General features: G+C 50.0%; 1 protein-coding gene across 3 annotated transcripts in view; it reads right to left on the minus strand.

Annotated features, from left to right (window-relative positions):
- wu:fb16f03 (eukaryotic translation initiation factor 4 gamma 1) overlaps nt 1–16,339 on the minus strand; it is a 35,805-nt gene that overhangs the window by 13,251 nt on the left and 6,215 nt on the right. The window contains exons 2-14 of one of the 3 annotated variants that reach the window (XM_063016422.1): nt 15,758–15,790; nt 15,500–15,613; nt 15,316–15,402; nt 14,955–15,152; nt 14,765–14,849; nt 11,821–11,978; nt 6,881–6,973; nt 4,846–6,400; nt 3,762–3,844; nt 3,498–3,678; nt 3,030–3,163; nt 986–1,096; nt 290–670 (exon numbers count right to left, since the gene is read on the minus strand). In XM_063016422.1, coding sequence (XP_062872492.1) covers nt 290–670; nt 986–1,096; nt 3,030–3,163; nt 3,498–3,678; nt 3,762–3,844; nt 4,846–6,400; nt 6,881–6,973; nt 11,821–11,978; nt 14,765–14,849; nt 14,955–15,152; nt 15,316–15,402; nt 15,500–15,568 — 3,135 coding nt within the window. In that variant the 5' untranslated portion in view covers nt 15,569–15,613; nt 15,758–15,790. Of the gene's footprint in view, nt 1–289; nt 671–985; nt 1,097–3,029; nt 3,164–3,497; nt 3,679–3,761; nt 3,845–4,845; nt 6,401–6,880; nt 6,974–9,264; nt 9,369–11,820; nt 11,979–14,764; nt 14,850–14,954; nt 15,153–15,315; nt 15,403–15,499; nt 15,614–15,757; nt 15,865–16,339 lie in introns of those variants that run through there. The other 2 variants (XM_063016423.1, XM_063016424.1) reach the window with 2 other exon arrangements.

Raw genomic sequence — 16,339 nt, forward strand, 5'->3', positions numbered from 1 at the left:
AATTAATTATTTTCCCTGGTGCTGTAGATTTAAGCACATTTCGTGTCTCGTGTCTGTCTGAGTTTAGTGTTTTGCAGTCTATCAGTATGTGTTTGATTGTTAGTCTCTCTTTACATCGATGGCAGGTTGGAGCATCTTTCCTAGAGCACCGAGATTAAAGGTTATTTATTTATTAAGTTCCTCCAGCCAGATAGCAGCTATCAAGAGAAACCCTATCCCACCCTCCCTCCATCCATCGGACACGCCCAATTCGGTCTTTTTCCCGTCCCCGGTTCTTAGGGTCGCTCACCCCCATGAGGCAGCGGCACATGTTGGCGTAGGCGACGGAGAAGTTGGGCTCGGAGATGGCTTTTTCGAACACCAGGTCGATCACGCCCTTCAGCCTCTCCTCCGTGTCGATGGTGAGCTCGGTGATCTGCTTCATCAGCTGCTGGAACATCTGGGGGGTGAGTTTATTCAGGACGCCCCGCACGCGCTTGAACAGGTCCTTGGTCCTCAGCGCCTCGGGATCGTCGGCCTCGGCGTCGGGCGCGGCGCCTCGCTTCCACGCGTTCTCCGACTTGTTCAGCTGTATGTCGTCGCCCAGGGACACGCCCGACAGGACGATCTTGCGCGGCTCCTTGCGCCCGCCGGACTGACCCGAGCGCCTGGGACCTGGCAAGAGCGGCGCCTACAGCGGGAGAGAGACGGTCATTTAGTCACGTGGTCAATTTGAGTTTTGCATTTTGTCCTTGTGAACCAGATGTGATCCAGAAATCATGAATTAGAATCTGTGCACAGCCAAGCAGGCTTTACATCACCATGGGCGTGAGGGTGGACGCCTATGCGCTGAAATCAGCACCTTAAAGCTAAACGAACATCTGCTGCCGATCAGACATAGATGTAAAGCTCGCTTGACTGTACACAGTGACATTCATCATCTTTGTTAAAAATCCAGCTTCCAAGTAGTCGCGAAACGTTCTGATGAAGCGACGGAGAAACTGACCGGGCCACGCCCGCCCCCTGACGGCCTTCCGAGATTGGCGAACGAGGGCGTGAAATCTGGACCGCAGTTCATCTTGCTCATGTCCAACGGCCTCAGAGGAGTCTTATTCACCTACAGAGAGGAACAAAGTCAGAAGAACCAGGAGTTATGGACATCGAGTAACACCAAGATCAGGTTCTGAGCTTCAAGTAACTCCACTGAACCCTCAGCAAGTCCCAAATGGGACGCATAGACACATCTGAGGCAGCATTTTTAATTTAATCTATTTAGCAACCCTGTCAGCTTTTATAAACAACAAAACGATCAAAATGTGGGATTAAAGCTTCAATTTAGGCTTTCAACTAACCCTAACCCTAACCCTAACCCTAACCCTAACCCCTAGCCAGACGTCTATAACCAAAATAGCTGGCCGTGCCTGGGGGAGGGCAGTGAGGTCAAAGCACCTGCGCAAGTGGTGGAGGGTTCACAGACGGCATAGCAAAACTCTCCGTACACGATACAGGTTTCTGTAACAGTCTACCTCTAGCAAATGGAAAGGGTGTGGGTTCAAATCCCGTCTCTAACCATTAACCCTGTCTGCTCCAGGGTACAAAAGCCTGAGTGCACGTTCACATGAGAAGCGGCAAAACCGCTGACTTTTTTTCCCTCCCATCTCTGTGCAGGCGCCATCAATCAGCCAGCAGAGGTCGTAATTGCACCAGTCATGAAAGAGAGAGAGACCCCAATCCGGCTTAATCCCGCCCATATCCGAACAACAGGCCAATCGTTGTTCATGTCAGCCGGCAGGCAGAGCCGAGATTCGATACGATGTGTTCCAGATCCCAGCTCTGGTTCCAGCGTGTGTTTTTACCGCTGCGCCACCTGCGTCCAAAACCGCTGACCTTTTCAAAGCTCCTCCAATAAGACGAACTGTTTGACCCGATGCATTAAAAGCATTATTATTAGAGATGTACCTATCGGGGTTTTTGGCACCAATTCCGATCTCCTTAGCAGTAAATAAAATAAATGAACTTAAAAAGAGCCTCACAGTAAAGATAAACCGGAGCAGCGCGCGTGTGTGTGTGTGTGTGTGTTTGTGCCTTTAGAAGAGACGTTTTGTTCACAGTATCGCTATAAGTGATTCATTGATTCATGAGTCGATTAGTTTTATGTGAAGCGTAAGTTTCTCTTCTCGGTTATCTCTCCGTGTTTACTGTTATTAATTAAATGTCGTGGTTTTAAATAAACACCAGCTACTACAGAACATTCTGTGTGACTCTCTTACATTATAAAGCTTCATTACACTGTTATTACCACAGATCTGTAACCGAGTCAGACTCGTTCCGTCTAAGGAGCTAAAAGTTCAGCAGATGATCCTGAACTAACGAATTTGCTAATGAATAAACTTTTGCCTCGGATTGGCTCTGTAACGTTTTCTGCTCTCATCTACATCACAAGTAAGAACCGCTCACGATTTACCAAAGTGAACCAGGAGTTTATATAACGTGCTGATAGAATCCACTCAGATGTGACCGGGTCGAATTATCTTTTTAAAGTAAATATTACAATCAGCGAAATTACATCGTAAGAGCTTTCACGATGGTTTCTGTACGATGGTTGATGAATGGTGATGTGATGGTTGGCGCTTCGTAGCTTAAAGTCTGGATCGATCCACTGAGCTGTTAACTTAACGTGATCTTTTATAGATCACACCATCGGATCGGCTACTTTTAGGAAATATCGGCCGATACCGATTCGTAGCCGATCGATCGTCCCATCTCTAATTATTATACTAAACAAACGAGTGAGGAACGTGATTAGTGGAGGAACTTATGAGCAGTAATAATGAAGAGAAGTTTAGTGCTCCTGTCTCCTTCTTTTACTACATTAAACCACGTTAAGCTTTATTTTAGACTCTGGGAGACGCTGATTCTGATTCTCACCGTTTCTCAGAAGCTGGAGCTGTAACACAAGTTTAAAAGTGAAACAGGGAGAGGAAACACAGATACATGTGGAGCTTTCGGACTGGATTTGATGACGTTTTAGAACGAGCGGGCAGTGGTACCTTATCCAGCACCACGTCGCTGATGTGCGGAAGCCCCTCGGGCTTGCTCATGCTGGCACTGATGAACTGGAAGCCCAGGAGAAACTCCCGGTCGTATTTCTTCTTCTCCTCCGGATCCAGAGGCTTCCACTGTTCTGTTAGAGACCGAGAGAGAGACGACGTGCGACCATCAAAAATATACCATAATAACCTTTCTAACGCCCAGACTCCACCGCGGGTGGCGGCAAAGCTGGCAACACTACACTCGAAACAAGGTACCTCAAGGATTGAGAGGTACTGAGCAGCCCAATCCACCTTCTGCATGAAGATACATGCAAGAAATCAAGACAAGCCTGGGGGAAGGGAATCTTGTCCTGATCAGATGGCACGAATTCAAACGAGTTTTTTAACCCCAGACTGGCATACTCATGGTCAGGTGTCCACATACTTTCGGTCAGCTTTAGTACGTGTGTGTAGTTTGTGACCTACCCTGTTTGTACTGATACTTCTGCTCGGTGGGCGTGGCCGGCTGGATGTTCTCGGCGTCCAGTTTGTCCTCCTTCTCCTCCCAAGTCTCCTCGACCTCCTCCACAGGGGGCGGCGCCACCTGGGCGGGCTGGACCCGCTCCGGCTTCGCGGGGGGCGTGGCTTCCGGTCGTGGGGGCGCCGGCTGTTTCGGACAGAAGGGCGTCGCGTCAGTAGCACATCGGATACGAGCGATGGCGCAGAAATGCGCGGTGACGACCCCCTTACCTCTTTAAAGGCGTCCAAGATGTCGCCGGTCTCCTTCTTGTTCAGGTCCTTCAGCTTCCTCTTCTTCTTTTGCACCGAAACAGCTGGACGGGAAACGAAAAGATGGGCATCAGCCGGCAAACCGCACGAGACACCAGGAGCTAAAATCCAGCTGTTTATCGGTTCTATATCATTAATCTCTGTAGCGTGACGACCTGATTATATTATTATATACACCCATCAGTCATAACATTAAAACCACCTCCTTGTTTCTACACTCACTGTCCACTTACCATATAGAAGCACTTTGTAGTTCTACAATTACTGACTGTACTACATCTGTTCCTCTACATGCTTTGTTACCCCATTTCATGCTGTTCTTCAAATGGTCAGGACCCCCACAGAGCAGGTATTATTTGGGTGGTGGACTATTCTCAGTCCAGCAGTGACAGTGAGGGTGTGTAAAAACTCCAGCAGCGCTGCTGTGTCTGATCCACTCGTACCAGCACAACACACACTAACACACCAGCACCATGTCAGTGTCACTGCAGTGCTGAGAATCATCCACCACCTAAATAATACCTGCTCTGTGGTGGTCCTGTGGGGGTCCTGACCATTGAAGAACAGCATGAAAGGGGGTAACAAAGCATGTAGAGAAACAGATGGACTACAGTCAGTCATTGTAGAACTACAAAGTGCTTCTATATGGTAAGTGGAGCTGATAAAATGGACAGTGAGTGTAGAAACAAGGAGGTGGTTTTAATGTTATGGCTGATCGGTGTATAACTGACCACATCTGGTGACAGTGTCTATATAAATAAGGCTAGCTCGGCTGCCCTAGATTTCACCGGTTAAAAGAAGCTGCTGGAAGACAGATTGAACCGCCCACAGTCAAGCAAGCTTTGCGTACATTTTTGAGCTTTTAAAAAGATGCCACACTCCACTTATTAAAGAACTCCTGGTGAACAGGGCAACTGAATATAAAAGGAGCTAGTGCTAATGCTAAGTGAAGCTCGGGGTGTGCCTCAAGGCTCAGTCCTCCACCGGAGCAGGTGTTAGAACTAAGACGTCAATCGCACAGCGATCACATTTTAAAAGCACGCACCTTGCATGGAGCTCTCCGGGGCTGCTGGCTGGGGAGGGGGCGTGTCCTCCCGCTCCTCAGCAGGAGGGGGCATGGCTTTAGATCCGACAGGCTCCGAGGGGGCGGGGGTTTCCTTGACGATCGGCTGTGGGGTCTCTTGAGCAACAGGCTCCTTGGCGACGGTTCTTTTAACAGCGGGCTCGCTGGTCTGTGGGGGAGCTGGACGAGTTTCCTTTACAGCAGGAGCAGGGGTCTCCTTGGCAACAGCTGCGGGGGTCTCCTTGGCAACAGCTGCGGGGGTCTCCTTGGCCACTGCTGCGGGGGTCTCCTTGGCCACTGCTGCGGGGGTCTCCTTGGCCACTGCTGCGGGGGTCTCCTTGGCCACTGCTGCGGGGGTCTCCTTGGCCACTGCTGCGGGGGTCTCCTTGGCAACTGCTGCGGGGGTCTCCTTGGCAACTGCTGCGGGGGTCTCCTTGGCAACTGCTGCGAGGGTCTCCTTGGCAACTGCTGCGGGGGTCTCCTTGGCAACTGCTGTAGGGGTTGCCTTGACAGTTGGCGCAGAACTCTCCTTTGTAACTGGTACTGGGGTCTCCTTGGCAACTGCTGCGGGGGTCTCCTTGGCAACTGCTGCGGGGGTCTCCTTGGCAACTGCTGCAGGGGTCTCCTTGGCAACTGCTGCAAGGGTCTCCTTGGCAACTGCTGCAGGGGTCTCCTTGGCAACTGCTGTAGGGGTTGCCTTGACAGCTGGCGCAGAACTCTCCTTAGTAACTGGTACTGGGGTCTCCTTGGCAACGGGTGCAGGCGCTTCCTTGGCCATGGCTGTAGTGATCTCCTTAGCAACTGGTTTCTGGATATTCGAAGCAACCGGTGCGGGTGCAGGTGTCTCCTTGGCGACCGACTTAGAAGTATTCATGGCAACATGAGTCGTTTCCGTAACAGCGGGCGCAGACGCCTGCTTGGCAACCGGAGGTTGTGTAGTTTTGACACTTGGGACAGAGATCTCCTTGACGACCGGTAGCTGTGTTTCCTTGGCAACCTGTGCAGGGGATTCCTTGACAACAGGGGGCATGGCTTTGAGAGTCCGCGCAGAGCTGAAATTAACGTCGCTGACGGGCGGAGCCTCCTTGGTGACGTCAGGCTCGGCGAGCGGACTCACGTCCCTCCTGGCGCCGGCCGTCAAACCGTTTACCAGCTGCAGCTCCCCCGGCTGCGCGATGGGCGACTCCACGGTCGGCTCCGAGGCGGGGACCAGAAGAGACAACGCTTCAGGTCCCAAGGTCGAACCATTGGAACTCGAGGTGACCGCCACGGACGATTTCACTTCCTGTTTTGTCGGCAGCGCGGCGGAAACGACCTTCGCCACGTCAGGGGGAGGAGCATCGACTACATCACTGATCGGGCTGGTGGGAGGAGGAGTGGGCGGAGCATCCGGCACAGGGCTTTCGCCCGGGGGAATCGGGAACTCCAGCGACACCACCGGCTTCACGCGGTCGTCTCTGGCCGCCGTTACGACAGGCGGCGCGTTCTCACCATTCGCCTGTGCGACGGCTCCGCCCTCCGGAGCGGACGATACAGACTGAAGAGAACCAGAACGAGACGAGGTCAGTAACCGGCAGCTGCTTTGCTGCCTCATGAGACTAATTTAATACTTCGTACATCCTCCACGCCAATAAGACAGCACTAAGTCTTCTCCTACAATTAGGGCCCTACTTAATTCACGCCCGCTTCCCGTGTAATCTGCAATTTGCTGTGAAATTCAATCTTAAATGTTTGTGTTTAGCCATTTTACATTTTACATTCATGAAGCGCTCAAGAGTCTCAAGTTTACCAGTTAATCTGCACTATGAGGCATCCAAGCAGCCCTACGGCAATTCAGTTAGCAATCGGTCAGGCAAAACGTCCAAGATGTCGAAGTAAAGCAGCTACAAACACGACTTTTAAATGTTGACTTTAAACGTTTTGGTATGTCACGGCATTCATGCTGCATCTACACACTTTACTACCCACCCTATAGCGTCAGTAGTTGTGTGTGTGTGTGTGTGTGTGTGTGTGTTACCTGAGGCGGTGTAGGTGTGGAGGCACTGCGGCCTCCGGACATGATCTCCTCGGTGATGTCTCTGCCCCCTTGATTAGGGTCTCGTATCCTTATCTGAAGCGAGAGAGAGACACGTTGGCACCAAGATTCACTTTCGAAGTTTTGCTCTTATTAATTTTACCGCTTTAATTACTTTACATTTCAAAATGCTCTTAATTTTGCTTTTTGCTTCAATTTCAATACAATGTCTTTCATTACGCTCATAAAAATTAATATAAACGTTAATACTGCAAAGTCGAATCTCCGACCGTCTGATCTTGAGCTGCTAAAAGAATCAGACTGAAGGAAACTGGAAATTCAAGTCGGTCATTCAAAGATTCAAATTTCACTCAAATTGTTCTGCTGATGTTACAATCTGTAATGAAAAACACACCATTTAACTCCAGAAATAAAACCAAAACAAGCTTTTTTTTTTTTACTGGTGACCCAGTACTGTATGTATACATGCAGCTCGGGTCAGAATTCACAAACCACCATAAATCTTTCTTAAGTTCGCATCTCTGTACATACTGGTTCGTTCCATTCCAGTGTCTGGCAAGTTCCAGCACAAAAACCGGGTTCTGATTAAATGATTGGTTTGTTTGTTTATTATTATCGGTTTTCGGTTCAAAGAAACGAATAAAAATCTGCGTCCTTCGTGTAGCTGGTTGTTTGGTTTATAATAATCAACACACACAGTGCTACAGCAAGGGTGGATCGTTCTCATGTCAGTCTACCATCCTTGTCAAGTGCCGTTATTACTGTATGTGTTGTTCTTTAATACCAATTTTTATAGAAGCACTTAGTTAGTGTGTGTTGTGCTGGTATGAGTGGATTTTAAACACCTCACTGTCACTGCTGGACTGAGAATAGTCCACCAACCAAAAACATCCAGCCGACAGCGCCCCGTGGGCAGCGTCCTGTGACCACTGATGAAGGTCTAGAAGATGACCGACTCAAACAGCAGCAATAGATGAGCGATCGTGTCTGACTTTACATCTACAAGGTGGAACGACTAGGTAGGAGTGTCTAATAGAGTGGAAAAACTGATCCACTCATACCAGCACAACACACACTAACACACCACCACCATGTCAGTGTCACTGCAGCGCTGAGAATCATCCACCACCTAAATAATACCTGCTCTGTGGTGGTCCTGACCGTTGAAGAACAGGGTGAAAGCAGACTAATGGACAGCGAGTGTAGAAACAAGGAGGTGGTTTTAATGTTATGGCTGATCGGTGTAGAGCATCCAGTCTAATTAATTGATCGTAAATATTGTCGGTTTTGGTGAGGGCTGTTCGTAGTTCTTGCGACCATGAATAATTACGCGCTGAACAAATATTAACCCTGAACAAATAATAAAGACTAATAATGTGTTCAATGAACAAATAAACTAGCCAAGAGATTATGAATAATAACATTTATCAGTTTAGCAGCATTATTCTTTTAGCTAAACAAATATATTGAATAATGATGTGCTAAACAAATAACAATGGATAATATTTGAAGTGAATAATGAACAAGCTAGCTGAATAATTGTTAATAATAGCTTGGTAAATTAATAATAACTTAAAAGACGAATAATAATGAAAAATAATGTACTAAACGAATAACAAGCTAAATGAAAAATAACGAACATTAATGTGCTAGACAAATAATAACAAATAATGATAAATAACAACAAGCTAGACGAATTTTAATGAACAATTACTTGCTAGATGAATAATAACGTACTAAGTTCGAAGTTCCTACTTTCAGTATCAAAGGCTTCGTTCAAATCATCATTCGCGACCTCGATCGATCACAAAACGTACCGATGCGAGAGTTTACGGGCGGAGCTCATCGTCCACATTTGGTCGATAAACTGGCACCTCAAACCCGGTAAGCTTCTGGGCTCCCGGGTGGCACGGCGGACCGCAGCAGGTCTACCGCCCTGACCAAGCGTCCAACGGATCGCTGCTGGTTGGTGAAAAGAAGCGGAGAGCGGATGCACGCGGCAGAGGAAGGAACCGAATGAACTGAAAAGCGACAGCGCTGGGAGAAAAAGGGAGTAATTGCTAAAATAAAATAAAATAAATGAAGGGGCGTTCAGTCTTATAAATAAATGCTTTTATTTTAGATAAAAAAATACGAGGTTAAAAGGAATTCTCAGGATCCACAGGAAGTGGATTTTTGCCCCGCAGATGCCTTAGAGGATATTCGGAGGAGTAAAACCGAGACGCCCACGAATCGAGTGATTCCAAAACCACGAGCGTTCGTTTACAGGCACCCCGTCAGCATTCCGATCCGTGCGTACGACGTTCGCCGAGCGGGGACGTCAAAAAAAGTGCCAATAAAACCCCGTTTTTATTCCTCCGGCTTACCGAGAACGAGTCGACAGGCCCGAATCGTCCCGGGACCAGAGTCCGAACCCTGCCCGGCTCGCCAACACACACGTACACTTACCCACCAGCGTCTAGCTCCACACACACACACACACACACACACATAAAGATATTCAGAGCAAGCCTGAGAGAGGCCTGTGAAAGGAGTGCAGGAATGTGGCCACGCCCATCGAGAGAGACAAATAAGGGGAGGATATTTCCCTTCCGGAATCGAGAGGGGGGCGGGAAAGGGAACGGAGCCACGTGGAGCTGCTGAGCTGTGCTGGCTTGTCCCACACACACACACACACACACAACCATAGACGGCAAAGTGTAAAACAGCAGAATGACGCTGCAGTATACTAGCAGTGCTAATGCTAACCACATGCCTTCGCCAGCATTTCTTCACACACACACACACACACACACACACAATGTCAAGAGATTCCAACCCCACAATCCTCTACACACACACACACACACGTACTCACTCCACACGGCTCTGGCCTCCTCTCCGGTCCGTTCTCCTCCGTTCATTCCTGCGCGTGATAAACCCAGCGACCGTTCCGCCGCGTCAGCCACTCCGAGCCGCTAACGCACTCGGAGCGACACGGAGGGGGCGTGAGCACCCCAGCGGGCCAGAGTTCGCCCCCCGTGAACGCCTCCCGGCCGTAAACTCTCCGATCCGTGCGCTGCGGAGATCGGCGAGCAGCGGAGCGGCCGCGGATCAGTCGGACGAAACACGTCTACACCTCGGACACACGCGGCGACGAGCGATCCACCTTTGCGCTTCGTCGGTGCAGAACGATCTAACGTGGAGAACGTGGCGGCGAGCAGCGAGCGGGACCGGCTCCACATGTAGCCGCCGATAGGGGTGTAACGATGCACCACAATTCCACGATTCAGATCGATCTGGCATGCAATATGAATCGATATTCACTTTAGACAGCAGAGGGCGCTGGCGCTATACACCTCGCCTGGTTGACGTCACTGGCGCTACGTGCCAGGTTGCCAGATTCGGGGTTTTCCAGCTAAATTTGGCTTCATTAAAAATGGTTTTGCATAGTTTGTACCTACCTCAGAAATAAAACGGGATTCATTATTTAGATAAATAAAAGATCACAAATACAGGATTTTATTTTATTTTTTTAGAGAAATAATAAAAGGAAACTTGCAATCGTATCGTGAATCGCATCGTGGGTAGAGTGTATCGTTACATCCCTAGTAGCTCACCATTTCAAGATGGGACCAACCGAACGTGCTAATTTTATTTATTTATTTTATAATATTAGGATTTTAACGTCGTGTTTTACACACTTTGGTTCCATTAATTTTGTCCCTTATTCTCTCGATTTTTAGCGCGTCCAATTTTTCCTGCTGCTGACCCACGCGCCTGACTGAGGAGAGCGAACTGACACCGAGCAGTGGCCGACTGCACCAGCCGAGTTCATACGCGGATCAGCCCTGTGCGCGGAGAGCCACACCCTGATCAACGCATCATTCCTCGACTCTGTGCAGACGCCATTGAGAGATTCACCCCTCACCTACATACCCCTAAATCCTGTCTCCTCACACCTTTTTGCACATTGAAAGGACACTTGTATCCTGTATTACCCACTATAAAACCAACACCCCACTACCCCAATCTATTCCCATTCCATTTTCCCCTTAATCTCCTCCTCGCCTCATTTCTTGCGTAGATAAAAGATCTTCCCAAAATACGTCTAGTTAGATTCTGTCGGTCTTCCAAGCTGCGCCCATACGTCTGTATGTGTTAATAAACTACTCTACCCTGAAGACCGGGTCTCCTGACTCCTGTGTGTCGAATTAACTTGGTGCCGTGACCCGGATGGCAAACTGAAACCTACTCGGTGAGTAAACGCCATTTCGAACCCAAGAGAAATTGTGGCTAAATAAGATGAAGGAGTCAGTAAAGGTTTTCCTCCTTGACAATCAACCAGCCAGCCAGCAGAGGTCGTAACTGAGCCTCGGACAATGTATTCGAAGTATTCGAAATCCCAGCTCTGGTGGACTCGGCTTCTCCCACCCCAAAGTCCAAGGAACCATCAGTGGATCTCCACCAAAAACCAAATCTAAGGCATCAAGTGTCCAGGACTGCAGTGGGATCGATCATTTTAACAGAGCTCCAGCAGTCTGCTGCAGATACAGGAGGACTTGTTGGATGGACAACCATCACAGTGTTGAGTAAAAGGCATGACCGTACAACCTGGCGAATACCATCCAACAGTGAAGCATGGTGGTGGTAGCATGCCACGGTGTTTCTCCGCAGCAAAGATATGACGACTGGAGGACTAATTATTACGGGACGGTCGATTGCAGCCAAATACAGGAACATCCACAGCGCGTACGGAGATTAATGTGCATTTACGAAGCTGTTAAAACCTTTAATTTATTCAATTAATTTATTTATTAATTCGCGTGTGTCAAATCGCCCGTCAGACAACCCGTAGCACCGTAACCGAACCGAATCCCGCGCCAACAAGCTACGGAGCGATAAAGACCCGATTCCCGGCACGACAGCAGTAAACGACAGACCTTTACCTGTTTGCGTTCCCGTTTGGCCGGCGGCACGTGCTGCGGAGGGGGCGGGGCTTGCTGCTGCTGCTGCTGCTGCTGGGGGGCGGGGTTCATCATGACGGGCGCGGCGGCCACGGGAGGCGTGAACTGGGGCTGGGCGGGGTAGTACGCTCCAGCTGTGGGGAAAAACAAACAACAACAACAACACGACGGACGGTTAAGTACGGCGCCGAGATACAGTCACGGGAAGAAGTTTGTGAACCCTTAGCGACCGTCATCATAAAGCATGAGCTGATCTTCATCCCAGTCCAAATACCTCCGACATTCTGTCTCGCACTCACAATCCCGGCGTGAAAAAGTATGTGAACCCTCGAACTGAACGGCAAGAAGCTCTTCTCTACACGCCTGATCAGACGTGCGCAGCAGAGGCTACGTTTACACGCCTTTTTAATGCTTCCGAGATAAATACGTCAACAACGACGCCGAATTCTCCAAGCTGGAGCTGGAAACGGGTACTGGTCCAAAACCAGGGTCCATCAAGGTACCGGGACAGATTAATGCCCAAGGCGGACATCATGGGTAACCTGGACGCCAGTAAGGGCTCCATTACAGCCAAAAACAACAGCCTGGCTGCGTAATCAGAGCGCGCGGTCAACAGGTCGGGTGCTAGACTGACCTGCCTGCTGTCCAGACCGGCCTCCTGATAAAGACACATTCGTCCATTTCTAAGTTAGTGGTTTCTAACTGGTGTCAGTCTATCCTATATAACCCTGATCCCAGAGAGATCCGCGGCGTTCCTGGACGTCGTTGACTTTCAGTTTGCTTGGAACATTAGACGAGCTGTGTTGACGTGCGTGTGCTCCTGAAGTATCGTGGTTTCAGCCACTGTTGGGCCCCTGGGTAAGGCCCTTAACACTCTCGGCTCCCAGGGACACCATTTAACATCTGAGCCTGTCTAGATGTCTGTAACAAATAAAGGTGTTCCGTTCTATTTAAGCTCAAAGATTTATTTATTTTTTTAATTCAATCCTTTAATAATGTCATGGACTGTAGATGGTAAAATGGCAAAATTCCTGTGCTGAACTTAAATCCTTGCCTATAAACACCTGAGCCTTTCACCTGCTACCTGTTTATGCGTTTTTATATCATTATATTGCCCTGTCCCAACTTTTTTTTGGTATCAAACTAGGATTTAAATGACACTTGTGCTTATTTTGTTATTGTTATTATTATTATCCCGTCACATTCTATCTCTCTGGCACGGTGGTGGCTGCAGTCTTGAGCAGCCTGAAGTCCAGACTAAATATAGGACCGTGAGGTCAGAGGCTCTGGACTCGGGAACGAGGGAGGAAACCGAACAAACCAAACGGAGAACACGCAGACGAGCGAGCACGTACCGTCCGAACCGGCGCTGGACGTCCTGTTCCCCATCGTCCCTCCCAGCACCTCCTACCTCCTTCAACCGTGCCGGGTTCTGAACTCCCTAGTTCGGGTCTCTGTCCTGTACGCGAGGTCGCAGCAGCAGCGGTCAGTCCCGAGCGATCTGATCCACAGCGAGACCCCGGTGGCATTTTTTTTTGGGGGGGGGGGGGGAGGAGGGGGGCACAGGGAGCGCATTAGATCGCTCAGCAACCCGATAAAAATAACCCGGCGTGAATGCGCTCGTGCCTACGTGTCCGCGTGACGCGAATCACATCGACGACGGCTAGCGGGCAGAGAGATACAGCGCCGCCTCGTGGCCGGGAGGCGAGCTTACACATACGCAACAGTTACACCGTACTTCAAGGTGATTTCCAAAATCTCATGTGGGATTGGGTGTGTGTGTGTGTGTGTGTGTGTGTGTGTGTGTGTGTGTGTGTGTGTGTGAGAGAGAGAAACATTATTAGATGTCCAATCCTGCCCGACTTCACTCTGGATGGCCCACAAAAATACCACACTGCCACCTACTGGACATTATCGAGCTACTGCTCCAACTGAGGCGCCTTAATCCCGAGTGATGACCTGACCGAACGACGAGGGAGCGTCCGACACAAAGAACGACAAACGTGGAGGACAAACGCAAAGCGGAGCAACCAACGGAGTTCCTTTCGAATGCAAATAATTTCTCGCTGATGTTTAATCTGTATAAAGGTGTGATTATACGAGTGTCGTTTATTTGTAAATTGGGGCGTCAGGGACAGTTTGAGAGGGAGACTGTGCCGCCTGAGGCTAGCTGTGTTCGCTTAGTAAGCTAAAAGTAGAGCGTCTAAATAATCTGCCTCATGAGTTCAAGGTCTTGTTAGAATCCTCTCGACTGAGGCAGCTGATCAGGTAGGCAGTAGGCACTCTCCCTAGTTTCCCTGACCTCGACCCTTCTGATTTCATACGTGGTGCTTTATTTTACACCAGACAGTGATGGACTGTCCCCCCCGTTGCCCTGACATGTTACTTCACGCCTTGACAGTGCCACCACCAGACAGCAGGGGTCGCTGTTGCTGGGACTAAGAGAGGAGACCGTATCCGCCCTCGCCTTCAGACACGACCCGGCCGGGATGGCGCCACGCCAACTCCGACACTCGGCAGCGGTGCGCTAGTGCGTCAGACCTAAACTGGGTCGCAAGTCGAAAAAAAAAATGGGCCGCAGAATTAATAAACCCCCCCGCGGAGGCTTTACGTTACACCTCGTAAACCACAGTGAGACCAGATCGCCACCATTTTCATTAGTCGCATTTTTCGTCCCCCGTTTTTCCTCCCGATTTAGCGCATCCGAGGAGAGCGCGGCGCTTCCTGCACGGGCGTCTGTTCCGCCAGTCAGGGTCCTTACACAGCGTATGAAGGCCCGCCCACCACCAGTTAGTATCTCCCGCAGGCACCGCCAACCATGCCCGCCGCCACCTGGGCGCCTTTTTTTCCCCCATTAGTTACGCACGTTTCATTTTGATAAACCTGATGTGTTGCCTGGGTCAAATTAAGGGGTACGTACCATATTCGGCTGGACTGGTTCCAGGATAGAAGCTGGTAGAACTGGCGACCTGGTACTGCTGAGTGGGCACGTACGAGGGGCGGTACTATAAAAAAACAAATAAAAAAATCCAGACAACAAGAGTCCTTTAATACATTTAAAAAAATAACAGGACAGTTTTGAATCCACGTCATTAAACCCGAGCCCTCACCTGTCCGTGTATGTAGTAGGCGGGACCCTGCGTGTTGGAGAAGCTGATTGGCTGCTGAGGGATCATCATCATCTGGGAGCCGGCCTGGAAGACGTGAGGGGGGTGCGTCCCGTGAGGAGGGGGGATGGGACGGGGGGCGGAGCCGGTCTGGACGCGGCCCGGGTTGGCGGGTAGAGCGGGTCGCCCGGTATAGTACGACTACGAAACAAAGAGAGAACTCTGTGGGTATACAATTACTGACACCGTCACCCCTATCCTCCAACCCACCCGTCACTGTTTGTTTGCTTGCGTGGTGGACCAATCCCGGCCGAGTGTAGCAGGTACGGCAGCGTCGTCGGGAGTAAGCGCGGTGGTGACGTACCTGTCGCGGAGGGGCCGCGGGGTTCATCGGAGGCGGAGGGGGCGTGGCGAAGACCATAGGCGGGGGCGGAGTGGGTGCGAAGTTCGGCTGCAGAGAGAGAGACACCAGCGTTCAGAGCGGCACGGCGACAATTCGGAGCAACGAGAGAGCAGACGGGGTTAACTTCTGACCGAGGTGGACATACCTGTGGCAGGTTCGGGGAGGGTGCGGGGAGGGGGGAGGAGGAGGACGGGGGTCCTGGTACTTTATTCATTTCATCTGGATGCACAGTCCAGGCTCAGTTACCTACTGAGAAACTCTGAGGAACACACACACACACACACACACACACACACACACACACACACACACACACACACACACACACACACGCGCCGTCATCAGTCCTGAGAACGGGAGGAGAACCGAGGTTCAGGTTCCAGAATATTAAAACTGAACTCACTTGTACTGAGCGAGTCGCGTAGTCCCACACCGGCTGCAGAAGAAACACAACAAACTGTTAGAAGAGATTCGATAAAGAGACTCACTGTCCACTTACCATATAGAAGCACTTTGTAGTTCTACAATTACTGACTGTAGTCCATCTGTTTCTCTGCGTGCTTTGTTACCCCCCTTTCATGCTGTTCTTCAATAGTCAGGACCCCCCACAGGACCACCACAGAGCAGGTATTATTTAGGTGGTGGATCATTCTGATGGAGTTTTTTAACACCTCACTGTCACTGCTGGACTGACCACCAGTGACCACCGATGAAGGTCTACAAGATGACCGACTCAAACAGCAGCGATAGACGAGCGATCGTCTCTGACTTTACATCTACGAGGTGGACCGACCAGGTAGGCGTGTCTGATAGAGTGGACGGTGAGTGGACACGGTGTTTAAATCCACTCATACCAGCACAACACACACTAACACACCAGCACCATGTCAGTGTCACTGCAGTGCTGAGAATCATCCACCACCTAAATAATACCTGCTCTGCGGTGGTCCTGACCATTGAAGAACAGCGTGAAAGGGGGTAACAA

This window comes from Trichomycterus rosablanca, chromosome 20 (genome assembly GCF_030014385.1).
Source record: "Trichomycterus rosablanca isolate fTriRos1 chromosome 20, fTriRos1.hap1, whole genome shotgun sequence".
NCBI classification, from domain to species: Eukaryota; Metazoa; Chordata; class Actinopteri; order Siluriformes; family Trichomycteridae; genus Trichomycterus; species Trichomycterus rosablanca.